This window comes from Etheostoma cragini, chromosome 15, assembly GCF_013103735.1.
Source record: "Etheostoma cragini isolate CJK2018 chromosome 15, CSU_Ecrag_1.0, whole genome shotgun sequence".
NCBI lineage: Eukaryota > Metazoa > Chordata > Actinopteri > Perciformes > Percidae > Etheostoma > Etheostoma cragini.
The window spans coordinates 15,086,702-15,110,266 of record NC_048421.1 but is presented as its reverse complement, the minus strand read 5'-3'; the positions used below and the strand labels follow the sequence as shown (position 1 = coordinate 15,110,266).

Below are 23,565 nucleotides of genomic sequence, written 5' to 3'. Positions count from 1 at the left end.
GAAGGAGAAGATGTGTGCAGAGCAATGGAAAAAAATCTCAACCAACGAGCATGTTGCAGAGGCGCTGTGCTATCATCATCATCAGCCCGCCTCAACGGTTGTTATTGGTGCCTCAATTTGGAAAAATTGGAACTGGGTTTTAATGGGCTCTTGGCCAGACGGACTTGCAGAGAAAATCTCAAATTTGCCAGAAGTTTCTCAAGGTTTTCCCAGGCAGGTATTATATAGCCATGTGTTAAAATGAATATCAATATTCACATTAATTTGCAAACAGTAACTGCACTGCTTCAAGAGCAGACAATTTCATACTAAATATATAAGCTGCTACTTAAACCTTAAATATAATTCACAAATCGTATGTAAAAACTACTACAAAAAAATGTTGCTGTCATTTTTTGCTGCTGTCAAGCCATGTCTTTTATTCAGAGACACACGGAGCTTTTCTATGTTATTGGTGGTTGAGATGTCTTCTCTCTGTCTTTTAATGAGAGTTTTGTTTAGTGTGTAAAGATCAAAATATGCCAGAAAAACTGAAAAGATGAAATGGAGGCACAGAGAAAAAGAGGGGGCAAGTGAATGCAAAGCTGCCAACATTAAGAATTGATTCCCAGTTGCAGCCAAATTCAGCAGATGGTGAGTGAATGTAAATGGAACTGAGCAATCGAATTTCCTATAAAACACTTACAGGATGCAGAGAAAAGGAGGAAAGAAAAGAATGAAGAAAGCTGGAGGAGCTGAAAACAAAAAGAGCCAGTTTTCAGCAATATGGACTCGCCTACGGTTACATTTGTTCCAATGCAACTTTAATCATCCAATCATGCTTTTTCATGTCAACTGACAAGTCTGGTTGTGCAGAAATTGGATTTTAGATGTCGTCCAACGACGCAAAGAAAAGAAAAGAACATATAGCAAATAGTGGAGGAGCAGATTTTAAACTGCATGAGAGCTTTTTTTAGGCCAAGTTTATAACATGACATTGTTTAAAAAATATGGATTTTATGATCAGTTTTGGAAAATTGCAATGCAATACATCCACAGCACAAGCCTGAAAAGGCTTTTCTGCTTAAGAATTGCCTTAACAAATACAGCACACATTCTCTAAGCTGATAGTAGACTCCATAAGTCGACTGTTGTCTGATGAAAATCCTTCAGGCTGCCTCACAGCTGAGGTGCCCAGTCCGTGTGTACAGCAACCCAATAAACACTCCTACATCACATTAAAGACCACACAGTGCGTTGCTTACATTTGCCTACATCAAGAATGGACAAAGTAAAGTATTTTCCTGTTTAAGGCTATCTATGGCTTCTGTTATCATAGGGGATAAAATAAACACAAGTGTATAATGTGAGATGGAAAAATAAATCTCCAAGTTGTTCTGAATTCTACTCAAAAATACATAAAAAGGGTTTATCTGCTATTCAGCCAGCCTATGTAGTGCTTAAAGTTATAATACTTAAGGTTTTTTTATGAAATCCAGCCCCACATTTTATGCTATTTATGGCATTTCTTTTCTACAATAGCTATTCCTTATATTTACATTTGGTGATTAAGGATCCTGTTTAAACTTTCTATAGCGCATGGTGTAAAGCAAGTAGTCCAACTCCACTTTTGCAAGTTAAACGGCGCATCATCTGGACACAAAGTGAGGCAGGGAGGACAGCACAAGCACTCCCGCCTGGAAAGGACACACCCCCCTCAGGTGTAATCCCTTCACCCAAACAACAGGCTATATTGCCTTGCTTACTTTGTTCTGTTTTTACCTCAGCCATGTTGCTATTGCTGTTATCACTATAACCACGGGTGCAACCAAATCTGAGATCTCAAGGATTACAAGACAAAGCTAATAAGAATAAATCATCTGAGTTAATGCATGAGACAGGTTTGCCGACCTCAGGGAGAAATGAGTGTGTCTGCCCTGAGGGTTAGACAGAGAGGTGGGCTGAAGCAGAGGGGTCATGACTGCTCCTTTGCTCCCACGCCAAAACAGAGACAGAAGCAGTGATGAGATCCAGAGACAAACACACTGTGCCAGCCGAGGAAGCTGCTGCTGCTCTCCCCTCTCGCCCGCGCAAAGAATCACTAAATCATTATCATTCTCAGAACAAACACGCTCTTTATGTAAACGCTCTGTCTTAAGGCAGAGAGAGGATCAGTTCCCTTAACTGCTAAAAACTGCGTTTAAGACGGTCCCGAGCAGCAGAGGCCCACACCAATAATAAAAAGAAAAAGAGACAGAAAAAGAACAGAAACAGCACAGATCTATTTAAAGTAAGGGCCTTAAGCGTTTCTGTCAAGGGAATCTTTTTCCCCTTTTTTTTTTATTTTAGACGTTGAGTCTCAAAGTGGTAGTCTGTAAGGCTATCATCAAGGCTACACTTGTAGCACAAGAGCATCTGTGTGTGCCTTTGGGCTTTTTCCTAGCAATCACACCATGGTGGGCTATGGCGCTGATAGTCCTGAGGCCTTGTGGCCATGGAAACCCACTCATGTATGATTGTTACTTTGTTTAAACATGACTCCAGGAGAAGAAGAAGAGGAAAGGACAGGACTGTCCTGGGAGACACAACACGTGGTGGTGATGTAACAGGAAAGAGAAAAGCAACAGGAGTCACTGCTTTGGTGTTCGGCTGCCCAAAAAATATGGAAGGGAAGCTGACTTGAGGTCGTATGTGGGGACATTCCTCTATTCACTGGTAGCGTTTACATAGCCTACCTACATTCAAGTGGGATGCTTAATTAACCCATTAAAATGAATATGTTCTCTTCATTAATGTAGACTATACATACACACAACCAGTGGGCTTCTCTTTGTCCGTCTCTACCTTTAACTCACACTATTTATGTTGCTGCTTGCGCCTCCTAAAAACCCCAAAAAAGAAATGGCTGAGTTTTATTTTATATCATTACAAATATTATAATGACACACAGACCTTCTGTTATTGGCCACACAGTCAAAACCACTATCAGAAACATCTCAGAAAATGATTTATTATTAGAGCTAACATAACAAGTATCATGGTGATCATTTTGGTCAAATATGAGCTCATGAATATATGGGATTTGTAGATTTGTAAAAACCTATATCTAACCTCAGTGCAGACTTTGCATGCAAAATATCCTCAAAACCTACTCCAGTTATTTCCAAGGCTGTAGTGAAGCTCCAGTTTAATCTAGTCTAAGGTATGAGGTCTCCGTAAAAGACTGTATAAACACTGAACATGACCCCAGAGCATCTCGGTGTCTTGAGAAACATGTTGTATATGGAACAGTGGCTAAAAATAACCCTGTGTTAGCTTGTCTCTTTCTAGCATTTGTCATGAGCTAAATCATTAGTTCTGTGATGCAGTTGAGGTTGTGACCTTTTGCAGTATTGCAAGCAGTGGAAGGGGCAGGGAGGGGGGACGAGGACACAGCACTGATGAAATGGTAGTGATGTAATGGTAGTATAGAGAGAATAGAGAGAACAATAACCAAAGAATTTGGTTATTGTTATAGTGAATCACTACTACAAAAGAATTCTCCTTTCCAAAATTACATTTTGGACTTCTTGTGCCCACAACTACTTTGTGTTTTTGTTGCTCTGTGGTCCACCTTCCTGTTTTTGTGCACTAGCGCACGTGTGTATGCGTGTGTGTGTGTGTGTTTGTGTGTGTGTGTGTGTGTGTGTGTGTGTTTGTGTGTGTGTGTGTGTGTGTGTTTGTGTGTGTGTGTGTGTGTGGCGGTGACAGGGGTGTCGGCCTCAGTCTATGAACCTGGCTGCTCTGTTGTTCCGCTAGTGACAGAGTGCGATGTTGCCCCACCGTGGCTGCCCCAGCTGGGCCAATCAGGCGTGAGCGCTAGTGGACGGATCAGCGCATGCCTTCTGCCATGTGCAGCGCTGTGGCACAGATCCCCGTATGGATTCTAATATGTTCCCCACAGTATCAGTAGCACTCTGCTGATCAGTCCTGTGTGTTTGTTCAGATAATGAAGGACTGTTTAATAAAATCGATGCACCCTCCTTCACTGCAGCTAGGTTGATAGAGTTTCAAAGGATTACACAGAGTCACATGGCTGTGGGTTTGTGAAAACGTTGACTGCTATGGGTTTCTGAAAGTTTAAAGAGTTAAAGAGTATTTTGGGCCTAAAGCTGATTTTTGACTGACGTTCAACTGATAATTTAAATAATTTGTCAGTTGCAGTGGAAATTTCCAATAATGATAAAAGAATCACACAACTGCTTAAATCCCATACATGTTAAAATGATTAACTATATGTGAATATACCTAATATTATAAAAACATAAAATACAAATTAGGCCTTAAACCACATGACTGGAGTAGGACTACAAAACCGATATTCTGAATTAATCCAAGAATACAGCTAACCTACTCTGACAACATGAGACAGAAGTGAAACAACAGGTATGAGTCAGCTGTGTAGTAGCACAAATGTTACCTTACCACAACTGAACTGAACCCAGTACTTTGACTTAGGCCTTATTCACACTAAATCAGGCATTGCAGCGCAAATGCCAGTCCTCCCATGACTTTGAATGTGGGTAGTGTGTTAAGGCAGCAGTGGCGGGCTAGCCTGGAATCCAGACCCAAATCCAAAAGATTAAGGGTCTGGCATTGAGTAATGAAAGTCGGCCATCTCGAGACACCAAGCGTGCATTTGAAAATCTCACTGCACGCAATTGGATAACACTACAACCAATCACAACAACACAGGGTGAGGTATCCAGAGCCCCATATGCTTAGCTACCAGCGGAGCTAACTGGTAGATGAAACTGTCATCATCTGTTTAGCTCGCCTCTGGCCCGCCTACATCAGATTACACCGATGTGATTGGTGCATCTTGGCTACAAGGGTATAGTTAATTACAGCATTACTCAATGCCAGAGTAACTCGCTGGGCAAATTCAAATTGTGCTGTCGCAAGAACTCTGGATTTCCAGAGTAGGGGACTGCAGGGGTTGCCATAAAAACGTTGTGGCCCTGAAGCGGAAAGCTGAAACTGAATCCACTTCTGGAGAAACGCAACCTGACATCACATGACAGATCAAACCAGCAATTAGAGAAAAATCAAACACAATGAAGTGAAAAATTATGTTTACAGTAAATGTACCAGTTTAAAGCCCACCGTAATGATGACTGGCCTTGCAAATCTTCTTTCTTTTTTTTTTTTGAATGTCGATGCGGACAGACAATCACTCGTAGGACCCAAAAAATTAGCAGCATGGCTAAATGCTAGCAGCACGGGGAACACAATGGTGACCCAACTGGGCCATCAAGATGACACTGCTGCACAATGCCTGACATGATGCGAATGTAGCTTAAAACAGAGATGAAGGTTGTGTCATTGGAGACTGACAGTGAATGAAAGGCATCTCTCTGCCTTCAGTCCTGTCACGTTGTGACTCCGCCCCGCCTGTGACCCGAGGGAAGTGGCATAAGACCTGTCACCCCAAATCATGGCCCGGCCTACGACAGCCGAGCTCATATGTTAATTTGTCAGCATGCGCAGATTCATGAGTATGTCATATTAGTTTGAATATGCATGTTCAACACTGACTGGAGCGTAAACATCTCTGTATGTGCAAGGCTCAGTGCATCTGTGTGTGTGTGTGTGTGTGTGTATGTGTGTGTGTGTGTGTGTGTGTGTGTGTGTGTTTGTTTCCAGGCACACAGTATGTCTGTGCTGATCCTGGTATGTTATAGTGACATTCCCGATGGGAAGGAGCCTCACGACTGTTTTCATTTGCAAGACTGCCCATATCTCTTCATGAGTACAGACTGGGGGAAAGTGACATCTGATTTCATCCACACTCAGTGGGGTTCTCTCTGTCTGTCTCAATCTTTTTCTCTTACTACACATGGGTCTGCTGCTTACACCTCCTCCAAGTGAGGATTCACTGCTTTTCTCTATTTCATATCAATGTAGCTTACTATTATATTACATAGTTTTTATTTTTTGGGCTGTTCGTCAGGCAATTTCCCTTTGGACCCTGGGATCACATGATGGGATTGTGTCTTATTTGTGGTTATTGTAAAGACATTATCACACTATAATAAAAATTGATTGTTAGTTGGAGCTCCAATGTGATAATTTCACATGATATTAGGGGTGGGAATCTCTGGGCACCTCACGATTTGATTCCGATTCAGAGGCCAACGATTCAATTCTAAACCGATTATCGATGCAACCATTTTTTAAGGTACATTTCTATGCATGATTTTAAAAATATACATATCAATCTGAGTTTGTTACTCAGAGTTTGCTAATCACTTCCTAGACAAAGCAGCTAGATATATAATATGTGTCACACACAAGTTTTAATGACAAGTTTTCTACTGAGGTTTTTTTTTTTACAGTCATTCCATGCTTAAGCCTTAAAGATGCTTGTGAAAGTCACCTTCTCTCACAGTGATCTTTAATGTCAGAGATTTAAAGGTGGAGAATTTGCTTCTTAGAACATGAAACTCGAGGTGGTCAGATGTAATGTGATAAAGTAATATGTCTCATTGGGTCATGTGTATATGTACAAAATGTAATTTATTTTTCCTTTTGGCCATTTTTGTGTTTTTTTTCTGCACTTTTTCTTAAACTCTAACTTGTTGTCCATCCTCTTTCAGTCACTCTGTTTTCAGATTTGTACATGTCAGAAGACAGTAACTTTTAAATAAAAATCTATAATTAAAAAAAAACTTGATTATTAACTTTTAAGAATCAAGCATCAAATCGTTCTAGAAAGAATCGCGATGCATCTAACAATCGATTACCTTTCCCACCACTACATGATATGGCATGAAAAGTTTAATTTCAGAAGTTCAAAAAAACGATCAAGGTAAATATATTTATTTGAGGGGTAAATTAGCAACATAATAAATGTTTTCATTATTAATAAATCTGTCCATTACTTATCATTTAGTCTAAAAAGTGGTTAAAAAAAGAAGAAGAGTGAAGTCAACCCCAGCTTCTCAGTCCACCAAAATGACATCTAGAAATGTCTTGTTTTGTTTGAGTGTGTGCAAATACAATAATACAATATAAAACACAATATAGATTGAAGTATTCAGCTACACTGCGTTGCTTTTGGATACATGCTGCAGCAGTACTACATGTAGGACTTGAAGCACGGTTATCAGGAGTCCCTCTTTAGACAAAATCAGACATTTCTCTTACATTTATTTTGCAAATTAAAGAGTCAGAGTCCCGCTGTGCCGTCACAGTGACACGTGCACGGACACAACGGGAAACACGGCTGCATAGCGAAGGGTCAGGTCAGACTGTGAGGCTCGTTTTTACCGAGGAATCATTGTGAGTCACAGAGAGCACGACACATCGCTCCCCTCGCTCGTTGTCCTCTAATATTTGGAATCTCCCCTAAAAGATCCAGCGTTACTGCCACAAAGCATACTCAGTTGTATTCTCATACTCAAGACTACAATCACACAGCACATAAACGATTCATCCTTCATATCTTTAGTCACATCAACGCTGACTAAATTAGGGAAACATAAGAAGGTCAAAATCGGTCTAATTTATGGCTCACAACGTGATGTTCATCATTTCTAAATTTAATGACAATTTAATTGCAGTTTTAATCTTCACAATTATCTAAAGACACTCAAGCATATCTCAGTAGCCTCACCAATTATTTTCATACCAATGTTATGGAACAAATTTCACTATATTCACTCAATCTTCTGGATTAAATTATTCTCCCAGAAAATTACCGTTTGTTGATTAGAGTAACAGTCCCATCACATCATCGAAATCCATCAATTAGATCCATACTGTACTTTTAAATGCCCGATCAGTACAGCTGAACTAAAGTCCCTACTTCAAATAAGAGGGAGGTAAAGTGGGTACATTTGATGACCTCTAACAATTGTAATCACCCAGTAATTACAAAGTAAGCGAAGTCCCTTGCCTCTGCTCTTACTTTAATGCCGTTTACAGGAACTGGCAACCAGAAAATGCAGAGCAAAGTACACAGCATCAAGCTGAGGGACACCAGACCAAGGTTGGCAGGCATAAAGACACAGTTTTCCCTCTGTGCGCTGCACTCTGAGGATTAAGCCTGGAAGTGTGCTCACGTGTGCTAAACCAGATATAGACATAATACCTTGATATTTCATGTCACACCAAGCCAGTTAGGGAAGACTGCAGCAGCAAAGGATCTTACCATCATTCCTGCATATTTCTCAACTCATCCACAACCCTACAGCCACCGACCGCTCACACATTCTTATTTTGCCAGTAGTATACATGTTGACTGCTTGTGCTGCAAAACACCTGCTCCTCATATACAAGTTGGTGTGTTTTTGATGTAGTGGCTAAAAGCATAAAATTTACCTCTTACTGTACTGGCTCCACATCACATATTCTGAAGGGAAGAATTGGGAAAAACAGGAAGTGAATTACTCCATGTATTCAAAATAGCTGCCTATAAAGCATGTAATTGAATTAAACACATCCGGTAGACATTTCACGAGACAATTATGATAATTATAAATGCCTGATTTAATTGCAAGTAATTAACATTAAAAAAACATTTAAATAACAGTAGTAGAGAATTTGATACACATAATATTCTGGGGATATTAAGAGCTTTAAGGGATTTGAATGGTGGAAATGAGGCAATTTAGGATTCAAAACTATCATTTATGATTGATGAATACTGTATGTTACTGTATTATGTATATCTGGCGGAGCGTGGCAGAGCTTTCATGTTGATGTTATCTTGACTGGTTAGGACCAAACACCGGAGTCTAACGTGACATTAAACATGAGATCATTTGTGTGGCAATAACAACCCCTTTTGTTTCCATTATTATGTATGTAGTTAAATGCAACATTAAACCATGATGCGCTATGCAAAGTCTCTGAAAGGTTGCAAGAAAATCAATCCCACTTTTAATTTAATAACACCATTATCGATTACAACCCCAAGGAGCATTGTTCCTCCTCTTAAACGTGAATTGAAAGAAAAACAGAGTAATTAATTCTCCACTATATGGCAATATTGATTTTCCTTTTATTATAAGTAATTAAGAATTCAATTGTAAGGTTCTTCGGTCAAACATATAAAGCTCTATAATGGGCTGTGCATTATGGACTAGACTGATGAAAATATGTAAATGTTAACAAGGGAACCAGATTCCATCAGGATACATCATTTAGATTGAACATCCTGTAGACGTATTGCATTTTTTTTTACAGAGTATTGCAGTGGTGGAATGTAACTAAGTGCATTCACTCAAGTACTGTACTTTTTAGGTACTTGTCATTCTATTTCATTTGTATAATTCAGAGGAAATGGTTTCCTTTTTACTCCACTGTATCTATTTGACAGCTCTAGTTACTTTTCAGATTAGTATTTGTACATACAAGACATATACATTTTTAAATATAATACCTTAATAGTTTAAACTAACCAACAGTATATAAAATAGTCACAAGTAGTTAATTAGCAGCATTTTTGCATCAGTAATAGAATTTCCTAAATTAAATTAACAAATAGAGGGGCCATTTTCCTTTTGATACTTTGACAACATTTAGCTTATAATAATTATTTATATTTACCTAATTGAGGTTTTCAGTACATGAATTGAAAAGAGTGGTTACTGTTACTGTATTTGCATTTTTATGGTATTTTATGGTGCAGTATTGCTTTTACTTTTACTTACATGAATGATCAGAAGACTTTGAGCAGCAGTGGTGTTTTTTCCACTTTAGTTTCTTTAGCAGGTAAAACTGAGCTCTAAATGTCCTACTTTTATCATGCAATTTGTAAGTCAATACGCTACTTAGCTGCATATTGATAGCCAGCTTTGTGAGTGTTGCTAATCACAACTCATTTAGGAGCCGCTTTTGGATGGACTCTTTTTGTAAGAAACACGTCTGAAAATGTTTTAAAATATACAATTGGATCCGTCATGGATCAACTCACCAACCAAAGTGGCTATAAAACATTTCTCATTTCTGGGATGTCTTCTGATCATTTAATAAATGTCCATGCACAATTTATCACTTATGTCTGCTAAGTCATATTTTTTTTGTGGTCGCAGGAGGGTTTCTTTCCAAGAGTGAGATATTACAGAATATGTTGTCTATTTTCAAGGAAAAGAGGGCTGGAGCACATTGGTCATGATACTAACTGAAGTAATGGGACCTTTCCTTGCTGCCACACAGAATCTGCTCCTCATCTCTCTCTCTCTCAGTGCTGGAGTGCACAGGGGTCGACTTCCCCTTCTCCCATAACCTCCTCCAATCCACATGGAGTGAAATAATGGTCTTTGGGGGGGATGCAGGGGAAACAAGGTGGGAGGGATATCAGGGAACAGAGATAGACTGCCTTGCAGTCATAGTTTCACATAGAAAATGTTAATTAAATCTATATGCAAGGCTGTGAAATGCCAAAACAGCAATTACTGGGTGCAAATACAGAAGAAGGAATAAAGGGCATATGGAGGTAGACATGCTTCTACTGGCAGCTTACCAAAAAATAAAAATTCTGAATAAACGCATAGCATCCATATGTTAAAGCGAGCATCATTCACAAGCACTAAGCTTTTTCATTTGGCAATAACCCAAATCCATTATAGTGGTCTGACATATAGCGAGGATTTTCTGAAGCACAGGGGGGAAAGTCATTACGGTGGCTCATATTTGAGCCATTGCTGCTGTGGCATTGACAAATGCTCCACACGGAAACCAATGTGGCATATTTCAAAGGCATCCAGCACAATGAAACAGATTCTCTTCATAGTGAATAACGCATGGTACTGGCTGCTCCCCGGGTTAACCGCTCCCAGAGGTGGAAGTGTTTCTTTTGATATATTGACTTAAAAAAATGATGTGATAATCACTGAATCAGGTAATATGTATATGGAGGGGCTGTCAAAGCAATTTTTAGCACATTCTTTTGCAAGAAAGGCAAAAGGCTTTTAGAGCCAGAGCACCCAATCATGCCATCATGGATCAAATAAATCAATTTCTGAGTTGTTTTATGTGCAGAGTTGCAAATGTATCTACGCTTAATCGTGCAATTAAAATACCTTGAATGGTCATTGTTTGAAAGGGGGTAGTTATGTTCTTCTGGCACCTATTTAGTTTTAGACATTCTATTAGCCAAATGACATGTTTTATTATAATAAGCACTGCAGCTGCAATTAGCACTTTGGTCACCTAGTTTTAAATAATTCAGTTCTATAGCTTTTGGTAATGGGAGATCTGCATGCTACATATTACAGGACTGTTCAATACAATTTACTACACAACTAAAAATGTATTGTAGGCAAAGCTTTTCAACACTGGTGAAATATATTCAGTATTAATAAATCTCAAGAGTTTGCCAATAACGTCGTTACAAAGTCGGAGTGTACTTCCACTAATTTGAACAGCTCCTGCAGGATTAAACCAAATCCCGGGGAGAATCCCTGCACCGCCCCTTTACACCATGTTTCTGCTGAAATGATTTGAGAACAAAAGATTATGAGACACTGTGGTTGAGTCTTCAAAACTTGATTAGCATTGCTTTTTAAGGCTTGAATTGTATTTGATTTGAAACTGATGGACAAGCATTGTGACTCCAAATTAGCAGTTCATGTCAAATCAACGCAAATGCTTTGCAAAAGAACGTTTTTTTATAGAGAAGTTGCTCTCTTGTTGCTTTCAGCTTGGCCTTGACCAAACGTGTTACACTTACAAAAAAAAAACTGAGAAAATCCAAAAATCCATGCAAATTAAAACAGCAATAGACCACAAAGACAAAGCCGTCGTCTGTGCGTTAGGGTGCCAACTGGTGCGTCCATGACCCCGAACGTCCACTCCCAGCAGGGCTTCCATTGGGTTAGAAATTAGCCACATTAAGAGCAAAGGTGGAACTCATCAAAATATTGAAATATCAAAAGACAAATTCTTACCGCTATGCGAGTCTGTGAAGATTCCTTTAAGATGTAAGATGATCCGTTTTTTGGGAGGGAAAGGTCGTTTTGGACTTGGTGAGGTCCAAACTTGAATCCCGCCGTTGATATTCTGCTCCACTTCTTCACAGGAACCAGCTCGGTGATTCGCTGATGTCTTTTTATCTCATAGCATCACTACGAGATGTGTATACACATTCTCTGGCCATGCCAGCCTCACTATTCTGTCTTCTGTCGAGGTACGTCGATTAACTATGTGGTCTGCTGCGTAAAACCGGTGCCAAAATTCCTGCGGGCCCATTCCGTTACAGCGATGCTAGACAATAGTCTGGTCATTTTGGCATGGACTGAACCTTCTCCGCTGCCAAGAACAGTTGCATCGGCTAATTACAACCAAATCCTGGGAGCTAGTTTGTCCATATCTCTGTGATTGGCTCGAGAATGTGGTAATAAATAACGCTCACGTGTGCCAGTTGGCTCCGATATTGACTTTCAGGTCCCTCATCTTTTTCTCCTTCGCAGGAGGAGTGGACAGAGGAGTGTGATGATCGCTGGAGGTCCACCTACATCCAGCGGTGTCTTTGTCTCGTGTTTATCGGGATCGGCTTTTCCGCCGTGTGCCACATCCAGTCCGACCCTGGCTGACTGGGAGTCTCGTTGAGTCACAGCTGGATTCTCTGACTGAAAGCTTGGCGACCCATCTTAGCAGGGGAGCAGTAAAGCAAGATGCTGCGCGCACGCGTTTTTGACAGTGCGCGCACCCGACAGGTCACACATCTTCTGTCCACAAACATCTGCCTTTGAAAAAAAAAAAAAGGTTAAATACGAACATATAAACCTAATCTTCACATTGTTTAGCTCATATTGTGCCGTCTTTTATAAGTAACTAATATATTATCAGTGTTCTATATGGTCTATTAAATGCTTTAGTTTCATAAATGCAAATACATTTATATTCTGAAAACAGTAAACCCTGTTGTGTCCGTCTGTGTTCGAATTGAATAATCATAATGGTTGTATTTACTTCTAGAGTTGTCATTTTTAAATCCTACTCATATCTTTATATATACTAATATTTAAAGGCTATAGTATCACTTGGAATGTAGGATTACTATGGTTTTGTAGTAATCTTACATTTCCATTCTCAGAGTATTGATATTGAAGCCTGTTTTGTCTGTGTCAGCATAGTGGCATGAAAATGCTTAATTGGATTGTAGCTGCTAAGGTGTTATTTTTCAGTCATAATCATATATTTATGTAGACTAATATTCGTATAGTCTAATTTTAAACCGCAGCATCACTATGACTTTGTAAAACTACTTTGATATGCTCAAAGTATGAAGTATGAATAGTGTTTTGTCAGTGTGGCTTAACTATTTCCCATTTTACCCAAGAGTAGTTGAGTTGGTTTACATTACAACATCAAAATACAATTTTATTTCTAACACAGCTTTGAAAAAGGAGGTAGTTAAAAGTGCTTTACAGGAGGCCGAAAACAGGATAAGAAAATAAGAAAATAAAATTAAAAATAAAACCCATTATAGGTTACAGTGCAGCCAGAGAGAAATTAAATAGAAAGTAATAACAGAATGGACTCTTCTCTGAACAACATTGACTTTGCTCTTAGTTTGGTTAGTGGGGGACCCCAAAGTAGCAGCACTGGGACTTAAGTTGTTCTCGTGGAGCACACAAAGCTTGGATAAATTGCCGATTTAGATGAGTTTAGCTCATTGGAGGGAAAACAAAGTGACACAATATGACGACCCTCCAACAGGCTGCAAACCATATTCCAAGGACAGGATCCTTCAAAGGATGATGTATATGATTCCACACAGTCTAAAATGCTTCCGCCTTGCCAAAAATGAGTGGAAATGATTTGACTCATTTAAAGGTGCTTTGCCGTTTGTTACCAGCTCAGTGTGTGAGGGCCTGCGTCTGGTGTCAATCTGCTGTAGTGGAAGGCCTCGAGCAGGGGAACACACATGGCTCGTTTGGCAAATGTAGCCCTCTAAGGAACCCGTGTATGTGCAGCTAAACTCTGAGATGATTTGACTTCTGGATCCTCTGATCTCTGTAGGAGAATGATTCCATTTCCTTGGGTCCCTCAGGGGTCCTAGGGTGCAGGAGTCACACAGTCATGTGCATGTGTATTTTTGTTTGTTTGTGAGTTTGCCCACAGCTCTGACCTTGCTAGCCCTCGAATTGTGAGTGACCTGCTGGGCAGGGATGGCGCCCTCCTGTGCTTCTGCAGGATAAGCTACATTTGACTATTCAAGAGGAAGACGTCCGAACAGATACGATGCTCTTTGGTAAATGGAGAAAGTAAAAATGTATTAAGGGCTGGGTTAAGAAGAGTTTTTAATTGACACATTTGTAAAGTGAGTAAACATGTGTTTGGACTCAAATTTAAAGACCTAGTTCTTGGTAAAATTGAACTGCACATTATTTATAGTTAATTCTTTTTATTCAGTTTGGTAAATGAATGCAAATAATTGCCTTACTTTTAATATTAATGCTAATATGAAACAATATCACTAATCAGCTGCTATCTGTTACTCCAAATAGCCTACAGACAGCCATGGACAGATCTTGAGACAACGGGCCTCACCCCTCCTATAAAGAAGAAAGGGTGCATACACTCTCACTGTACCTCAAGTAATTCACAACTGCGGACACTTTTTGGAGTCATGACATAGTTTGCAGGCTGACTCAACCTTTATCATCTTCATTCAGCCCAAAGCTATTTAAATGATTTGTTCAACTGGCCACTACAACTCTCCATGCCCGTAGCTTCCTCCTTTGGACTGGATGTTCTGGAGGGAAAGGTCTGCTTGTGATGTTAGCAGGAAGAGACAAGTGTGATGGAGTCACAGACGCATGACAGACCAAGATAGGTGTGTAGGTGCAGAGAGTCAGGGCAAAATGAAAAAGAGGTAAGCAGAGGACAGGTTTATTGCAGGGAAAGGTGACTGATGAGGAGATTAAGAGCAGATGGAGGTGGAAAGGAAAAGGCCTGACTTGCAGGAGGAGGGGGGCCCCTAGTCAAGTCTTGCTCCCGTCTATATTTAGCACAGGGACCACAGATTGTAACGAGCGCTCTAGGGTCCTGTGTTCAGACCGGCGAGCACTGCTGCCATCCGTCTCACCGCCCGGGGCGAGGCACGATCTTGGCTCACGCCAGCGCAGGGGAGGAGTGACGGGACCATGTTTCCTGATGAAACGTTTACCTAACACGTGTGCAGAGTTGATCACATTCTGTCTGAGCACATGCTTTCTGAGCAGAGCTAAGATGATATAAAGCCTGAATCATCTACTTGTTGACAACTTGATGAGTCAAGTGTCACTATTGTACTTAGCTTTTCCTAATGGTTCTTTCATGTTTACAATTCCTCAATGTCTTTTCTCCTTCCCCTAAGCTTTTAAAAAGGCACAGTATCCCCCCCCCTTCCCCATCTACCCATGTTGTCGCTGGACAGGATTGACATTCAGTCCAAATGTCAAAAACGATACAGCCATGTTTGATTCTTCCTGTCCCCGTTCTTACCTTCCCTATCTCCATCACCTCCAGGACTGTTTGGAGGATTGTCAGCAGTGACGGATGAAGGACTGTGCCATTCAGACACACCACACTCGCACATCAATTCATCATGAAGTGTAGTGAAACGCTTATCTCAAGCGTGATTATCCACGCAACATACACATATTAAAGATCACACTCATCACCTGAAGGCTTGAAAGGTTGTCAGTTTCATTTTTCACAGTGGCTTTGGTCGGCTTGAAATCCCGGCGGTTATGATGCATGGCGACGAGTTCCAGAGCAGAAAGTACCTCGCTAACCACTCCTGCTGTGTAGTCCCCCTTCTCTTCTGTTTTTGAAAAAAAAAAAAAAAAAAGACTTTGGATGAAGTGTAACTTAAAAACTCAAGGCCCATTGTGCCTCCGTGGGGGAATTAATTTGTGCAGTTATTATTTTACTGGCACCTCTCCAGCTCCCAGTCCACACTCCTTACCTGGTCCATGTTGGAATTGAACCGGCTACCTACCTTCATTTTTTTCTGTCCTTGAATTGTCAACGTGTAGGCTCAGTCTGTTATTTCAGGTTTGGTCAAATTTCATTCAGAGCAACATTACAACACTTTATCTTTGGCTATGCATTTTGACTTTTCTCCTGACTTGCTAACTAGTTTATACAACAAGCCCATGTCTTAATTTTAATTTAATTATGACAATATACTTGTGATTATTTTCCTCTGAAACACAAACATGTGGCTATGGTCTTAGCTAGATTATTACACAATATATTAACGTAACCCCTAGCAACTGCGAGAAGCACCCTCTGGCTCTCTCTCAAAAGAGCCAACTTATTTCTCGGCTAACTCGGATGTCAATAGTCTTGCAGCATCAATCTCTTTTTCTTTTATCCGGCTAACCTTTGGTTGCTCTCCGCCTATTTCCAACAGTCTGCCCATCAGTCACCGCCCACACAGCGTCTCAAACAGACAAGCCAATCACTCAAACCAACGGCAAAGCTCCAATTAAGCACTATTCTCACTATAATAAAGCCTCCCAACACCTTCAATATCTCTAACTACACAAGCCCTTAGAGATAGCATCATTGTGAGCATGTTTCTTGCATGGTCTCAAAGTACACAACACATGAAACGTCTTTCTTTGACTTGTTTTATTTAGACATACGCCAGACCAATGACATCCTATTTTCTTTTTAAAAAAAAGGTTTCCACGTCATCTTATTCTACAAAAACGATTTTTACATTTAAAAAATAAAACCACAACAAAAATGAGACAAACTTCTGCAATGTTTTGACAGCTGCTTTCCAAAAGAGGAGAGCAACAACTCTCCTGTGACAGCAAGAGCTGTGGATGTTCCTGGTTTCCATCAATCTAAGGATTGATTCAGGGGACCTACTTTGTTATAGATCTTTTTTAAACTGTTGTTTGAGGGACAGTAGGAAAAGTAGAAACAGCTTATAAAATAAACATTTTGGAGATTGAGAATAACCATTGTGTAATCTGAAACTAGGAAAGCCTTTTATGGATTTGGTAATTGTATTGTTGTGTTACTTATTGCCCAAATACCTATAAACAAAGTAGGATTTGGTGTTGATTCACTAGAGGTTTTGGTGTTGCAGTCTCACAGGGGGTAGTTAAGCACCACGTCCTGTTTGGCCAGCTCCAACAACATAGGATCGTCGAAGAACTTGCTGATGCTCACATCCTCGCTCAGACCCTGCAGAACAACAAACATGGGACATCAGTCATGCAGACAGAGAACTTCACCCACAACGGAAGTGATGAACAGGTAGACAAAAGGCCCACCTTGCGCCTTCGGGTCTTGATCATGAACTCTCTCGCCAGGTGGGGGGCAGGCTGAGGCTCAAGAGGCCTGATCACAATACTCTTGTCTAAAGGGTCACCAGGGACGATCTGAAAGGAAATAGGAACTCTAGTTAACTCAGAAAGGTCAACAGAATGGTAAACAGAGGAAATCAATCCAAGTCCAATATGAGAAACAGTCTGACAACATGAAACACACATCACATTTTGAGATTAAACAAACTGACTAGACATTTCTATAGCGGCTCCGACCTTTCACTAAATATCTGATTCAGTTGCAAGTCTGTCCCATTGTTACTGAGTCAGGAGCTTGTCCATCAACGTGATGGAAAAGCAATGTGCGAGTGCTGTCACTCCTCCAGTTTGTGACCAACACTGCATCAATGCAGTGTTAGCAAGTTGGGTTAAAAAAAGTGTTCACAGGCTTTTAAAATAATTCACTGAAACAATTAATCTAAAAGGAGCTTATAGTATGTCCTTTACAACGTGATCTAATGTCCATGGATGTAGCCGTAAATGCAAAGAGAAGGAATGTTGAGTCTGGAAAGGAGATTGTGTGGCAATCAGCTCGTTTTGGATAAAATGGCTTGGATATTCCCGATATGGGAATCGGATTTTGTGACTGCTCTACTTACTAGTCAGTCCTTTGCTTCATATACAGTTTACTAAAAAACATTGTGTGTTAGGATTTGTACTAAAAATCCCATGGAGCAGCTCCAATTACAGACAACAACAACAAAAAATCATATATTTTAATATAGTGCTCAGCCCTGCCACCATTACTGTAAAACATGAGGAAATACATGCTTAAGCAATCTATGGTTCTGCATAGTCAACAAATGTCAACAACATTTCCATTTATTCTTGATGTGCCCAAACGATCTATAATACATCCTTTTCCCAGTGTTGGGACAAGTGTGCAAATGAATAATTCATCTCTAATCTCTTGTCTAACACTTGAATTTTCACCTCAAGGGGATACAACATTACATATTTGCAAAGGAAAACCTATTTTTTCTTCCATACGAATGATTTTGCTGTAAAGTATTAATCCTCCCTAAGGGGAGTTCATTTTTCCCTGACACAGCCCTCCAGAGTGCAGACACAAACACTTGTCAGACATGGCAGGCAGAGACAGCTACATTATACTTAATACTTAATGACTCAACACTTCACACCAAAGACAAGTGAGCCGGAGTGGCAAGACACCTGAGCACACGGTTGGTCACTCTGCAGCACAGGCAGCCACAGGTCTGAGTAGGAGGGAGTTGGTGTATGTAAAGTGTGAAAAATGTGTAATGTTGACAATGCTATTCATACAATTTCGACAATGAACAATTTGGATTTGTTTGTTTTAAAAATGCTGTTACACTGTGGGACATTGACTTGATGCCGGCGTGGTGCAGTGATGCAACGTATTTTACCTGTAGGTGCCCCGACAATCTAATTTTTGACAAATCTGTTTACCTGCCAGTGGTGGAACACGGACAGGGCAAAGGCCTGTCCCTGTGTATGAGTGCGAAGATCTGTCTCAAAGCCAAAGGAGTCAATGGCCGGGATGAAAGCCTTGATGGTGTAGAGAGGAGACCCTGGAATAGGTGCATCCTGGGTGACATGACCCCTAGAAGACAAACACAGGACCACATTTGTTGTTTTTTTTCAATATAGGGAGATATTGTCAATGCATTAGATTTTTTTGGGGGGGGTCGCCCCAATGCATTAGATTTCTGCCTGGGTTGACAGTAGAGTTTACGAGAAGTAGAGTATACCAACCTTCTGCGAGCCAGCACTGTGTAGACGGCAGAAACACAATCAGCGGGAGCCTGAACCTCCACAAAGTAATAAGGCTCCATCAACCTTGGAGTGGCCTGCGACACAAGGGAGACCATGCATTAGAGAGAGTACAAAAGCCCGGAGAAACTGTATGGCCAGCACATGTACAGCTGACCTATGGATTTATGTTAAGAGCCAAAGCAGATGAGGAAAGACGCCAAAAGTGTAAAGTAAGAATATTTTCAAACTACAATTAAAAAGAACACACGTCAGCAAAATCCAAACAGTAATCACTGTAATGGATAATTAAAGAAAGTGAAGATGAGAATTAGGTCTGGAGGAGTAAATGGCAGGCGAGGGGAAGAATAGGCTTAGGGAGGGATGATCTCACCATGAGGAAAGCAGAGTACACCACTCTCCTGGCTGTAGGGATGACCTGGCCCCCTCCTCGGTGGAGAGGCTCCTGAGCAATGACTGCGTCAAGGATCTTAAACTTGACATTCCTGATGGCTGAGGGCAGCAGAAAGACTGAGTTATTGTAACATAACGCTGATGAGGATGAATACATTTGCCCTTTGCACAATGCTCACAACGCTAGACATTCTGTTGAAGAGACATTGCAGCACCAATGGCAGTACAGAGAACAAAGGTTTATTCCTAAAGACAACATATTTCAGGGTTAAACAAGAAAGCAGAGAGAACTCACGCTCATCACACAGCGGCCCCTCCCTGGTGCCCCACTGGAAGCCCTGAACTATGCTGTCTTTGACTGAGCCGAGCAGCGCCTTGTCCACCTACGGGGAGGGGGGGAATTACAACAAGAGTAAGGTAAAAAAACAGTTATTCTCTATAAAGCAAAACCAGAGACTTTAGTAGCCTTGTGTAGTCTTTATCCCAGTTAACAGACGTAAATATATTTATACTGTAAATAATAAATTGTAAATACATGCGGTTATTTCACCCCATGCTTTAAAATTACAGACTAATCATTTAGGAATGGATTTTTTTCTTTTTTGGCATTTCAAACTCAAATGTTTTAGGATTGACGTGCACGTTTTGACAGCGCAAAAATGGCCTAGTCTGGTGTAAATTTATTATCAATCAGAAATAATATAATTGCAGTCATCTGTGTTATTGATAAACAAAGTGTGTGGCTCTGACTGATAACTCAATTGATTGGTCAAACGACATAAAAATACCATCAACAACTTCAATTACTTGCTTAAGGTATTTATTAATAAAACTGTGTTTTAATAAACACTTGCTGGATCCAGCTTCTCATGTGTGAGGATTCGGTTGTAAATGGAATATTTGGGGGAGGGGGGTCTAACTATTCTGGTCTAAAAAAACAGGTAATTTGGTGATGTCACTTTGGACATTGGGAAGTTGTGAATAAGGAAAATAAGAAATTGTTAGTCACAGCTCTATATGTCACTAAACCGTTGGAGCAAACCAAATACAGCAGTTTATGTGCACTGTTTACTTACCAAATTAAACCATATTCAAATAGGAACCTTAAGGGTTTTTGCGTATAATCACAGGTACACAAACCTACAGTACGTCAGACCCTACGACGTAGCCTGACTTGCATCTCTCCAAAGACTTAACCACACATCACGGTGACGCCCGCAGCTCAGCTGTGGCTTGGTTGCAATGCATTTCCCACTACTTATATCCTGGTTGATATCAAGGAGACGGTTAACTTTTCCTGCTATAGATTTCCCATCGTGGTCAGAAAGCACAGGGGAGACACGTTTCTGCCTCTAGAGTTGGCACTCGCTCCGAAGCTAATCACCGTCACTCTCTCACTTGCTCGCTCACTCTACCACCCACACCCACACACCCACACCCACAGGCCCTTCTTTTCTCTTAACCCACACGTATAAACTTCAGGCCTTTTACGTAGGCTACGGTACAACACTTACCTCGGAGGGCAGTGTGTCGTCTACAAGGATGTTTGGTCCCGTGGTGTCTGGTCCGAAGGCCCAGATGGACCTGGCGGCCAGCAGATCCCAGTCGTACTTTGTTTGGAAAAACTCACCCAGCTTCTTCCTGCCATGAGGAAACAGAACAGCCACTGATTAAAAGGAGGTCTGCACAATGTGTCAGCGGGAACATTAAGGAGATTGGTTGATCGGAGGGCAGATGGGTTAATGGAGGAGGAGGAGCAGAGCGAGGGTTTGGGTTGATGGTGTGTAAAGTATGTCACTTCTTTGGCACCGGCAGGTCCAGATGGCCTAACAGAGGACTGACAGGAAGCCACCCCCCCCCAGGACAATGAGTTAGAGAAGGATAGGGAATGGCCATGTAAGTGGCTAATGTGTGGAGAGGGAGGGTCCCAGAGATAATCGAGCGTGCATAAATGACTGTGGGAAGGAGACAGATATCACAACAATGAGCACGTGAAATATGTTTAAACGTTAGCTCCATATTTGCCACATGCTGCTGTACTGCTCCCTCACTTGGGTGAGAGAGGTAGAAATGTGACAGAGAGCGGAGACTGCTTCTATGAAAAAGAAAAATACACACAGTATGCTGAATATATATAACATGAGAGACAATAGAGCTCTCAATCTTCCACCATAATGTAATTTGTTCTTTTTTTAAATATTCAAATATTAAATATTCATATGCAGCCGGTTATAAATATGTACTACACTACAATGCCACTATGAACCCACAAACGAAGACACAGCGACAAACACAAATCAACAGAGAACTCTGTAATGAAACATTATCTAACAAGTGTAATTAAGCGGCTCTGTTGTAAAGGCTAACAGTTAGCACAATGCCATCATGTCAGAGAGCAAAGCCAAAACGATTCGTCATATACTAAGTAACAAAGGTGTTAGCCACGATCAAACGACATTATTGACTCAGCCAAATGGTGTCGTCGCTACTATTTTAGTGATTTATAAGCAACCCTTTTCCTGTAGAATGTCACGTGACAATACAGCTATTAGAAGGTAATATATAATAGAAGTCGAAGCTCCACACAACACCTTGTGATTCTCACATATTTATAAAAAAAATTAAAATACATAAATAAATAAATAAAATCACATTTGAATAGCAATTTAATATTGATTTTTTTTTATTATTCCAATTATATTCAACTTTCAGAATTCGATCCATAATTGTGTTGAATATGATTATTAGTTAACCTAATATGTGCGAGTGTGTTGGTGATATCTTCTACATCTTACCTGTTCCATGTGATCTGCACCACTTCGTTCTCTATGTCCTCAGCCAGCCCCTTCTCCAAGGGCTCAGCAATCATGGTGATCTTATTCCTGTCAATCACATCACACAGCTGTCACTCACTCACTCTGGGTTGGGTAAACACTCGGCCAAAGGAAAGGGCCAATGCTGACAGTGACTTTAAACACTGCACACAAATTGAACTCCCAAACAAGAAATACAACATCCAAAGGTCTTCATAACAGTTAATGCATAAAATTAGAAACATAAAAAAGTATATTATTACAGAGCTATGAGTTCTGAGGTATATTAATAATATAGCAAAGTAAGCTTTCTTGTAGTTACAGTCATGTCATTGTATGAATGAATAAGATCTAAAATATTAACTTTGATACACACTTTTTGTTTGGCGTTTCAGCGAAGCACTTGAGTGATGATGTTTCCACAACTGTTTCACAGAAAGTCACAACAGGATCAGCGACCTGTGGACAAAGATGAGCATAATTACATAAAGAACCCAAAGGCGCCACTCCAGTTCTGTACTGTGTCAACGTTTTTTAAGCAGCGAGAACAATTACTTTAATGTCGATCTCGGAGTACATCTTTCGCAGGTCGTGCATGACACAGTCCAGGTAGAGCTCCCCTGTCCCCAAGATAACGTGCTCTCCAGACTCCTCCACCTGAAAGACAAAGACACGCACATCTTAGTACAATAAATTATAATTTTAAGGAATTGAATATCCACGTAATTGTTGAGCTCACAGTTTATACTTTTCACATCTGTCCCTCCTTGGGGGTCCATATTTGTATTTTGTTCTTCAGTAAACCTTTTTAGGTGGCTACACAACATCTATCTGTGTCAACTAAATTGAAAGTGTAATCTCATGTATTCCTTCGTTATTTTGTAGTTTATTCAACTTGTTTTAGTAAGATTTAAATTGACAAGTATTACAAGCCTAATACATTTTATAATGTTGCTACAATGCACTAATGGACCCACTTCTGTGCATGTGTGGCCACCTACCTTTGTGGTGAGAGACGGATAGCTTTTGTTGACCTTCCTTAGTCCGTCCAACATTTTCGGTAGCTCAGATGGGTTGACAGGCTCCACTGCAATCTTTATAACCGATGCTATGTTGAACTTTAGTGGCCTGAAAATCTGAGCCTGTCACAGAAAGTAAAAAATGTCAACCATGCCGTCCTCATAAGGTATTTATAAAAAAAATAAAAAAATAAAAAATTAAATACAGTTGTGTTCGAAATAATAGCAGTGCCTTTAGAAAAATGAGTAAATGTCAAAATTCTTCAAAGAAATTGTACT

At 40.4% G+C, this 23,565-nt stretch overlaps 2 protein-coding genes and 1 long non-coding RNA gene across 4 annotated transcripts in view; 1 reads left to right on the top strand and 2 right to left on the bottom strand.

Annotated features, from left to right (window-relative positions):
• LOC117958431 (gap junction gamma-1 protein) overlaps window positions 1–12,644 on the bottom strand; it is a 42,450-nt gene extending 29,806 nt beyond the window's left edge. The window contains exons 1-2 of one of the 2 annotated variants that reach the window (XM_034894827.1): window positions 11,916–12,644; window positions 8,344–8,374 (exon numbers count right to left, since the gene is read on the bottom strand). The gene's annotated coding sequence lies outside the window, so the exon portion shown is untranslated. The remainder of the gene's footprint in view (window positions 1–8,343; window positions 8,375–11,915) is intronic. The other variant, XM_034894825.1, reaches the window with a different exon arrangement.
• A 498-nt stretch (window positions 12,645–13,142) lies between these two features.
• On the top strand, window positions 13,143–21,854 carry LOC117958466. Its single transcript, XR_004659726.1, has 3 exons — window positions 13,143–13,153; window positions 18,516–18,521; window positions 21,733–21,854. It is a non-coding gene; the product is annotated as an uncharacterized LOC117958466 (long non-coding RNA).
• Window positions 16,629–23,565, bottom strand: part of eftud2 (elongation factor Tu GTP binding domain containing 2) — a 12,587-nt gene continuing 5,650 nt past the window's right edge. Inside the window, exons 18-28 of the mRNA XM_034894763.1 lie at window positions 23,269–23,409; window positions 22,823–22,924; window positions 22,644–22,726; window positions 22,250–22,336; window positions 20,969–21,095; window positions 19,750–19,837; window positions 19,435–19,553; window positions 19,044–19,138; window positions 18,738–18,891; window positions 17,253–17,360; window positions 16,629–17,163 (exon numbers count right to left, since the gene is read on the bottom strand). Of these exons, the coding sequence (XP_034750654.1) occupies window positions 17,068–17,163; window positions 17,253–17,360; window positions 18,738–18,891; window positions 19,044–19,138; window positions 19,435–19,553; window positions 19,750–19,837; window positions 20,969–21,095; window positions 22,250–22,336; window positions 22,644–22,726; window positions 22,823–22,924; window positions 23,269–23,409 (1,200 nt within the window). The 3' untranslated portion in view covers window positions 16,629–17,067. The remainder of the gene's footprint in view (window positions 17,164–17,252; window positions 17,361–18,737; window positions 18,892–19,043; window positions 19,139–19,434; window positions 19,554–19,749; window positions 19,838–20,968; window positions 21,096–22,249; window positions 22,337–22,643; window positions 22,727–22,822; window positions 22,925–23,268; window positions 23,410–23,565) is intronic.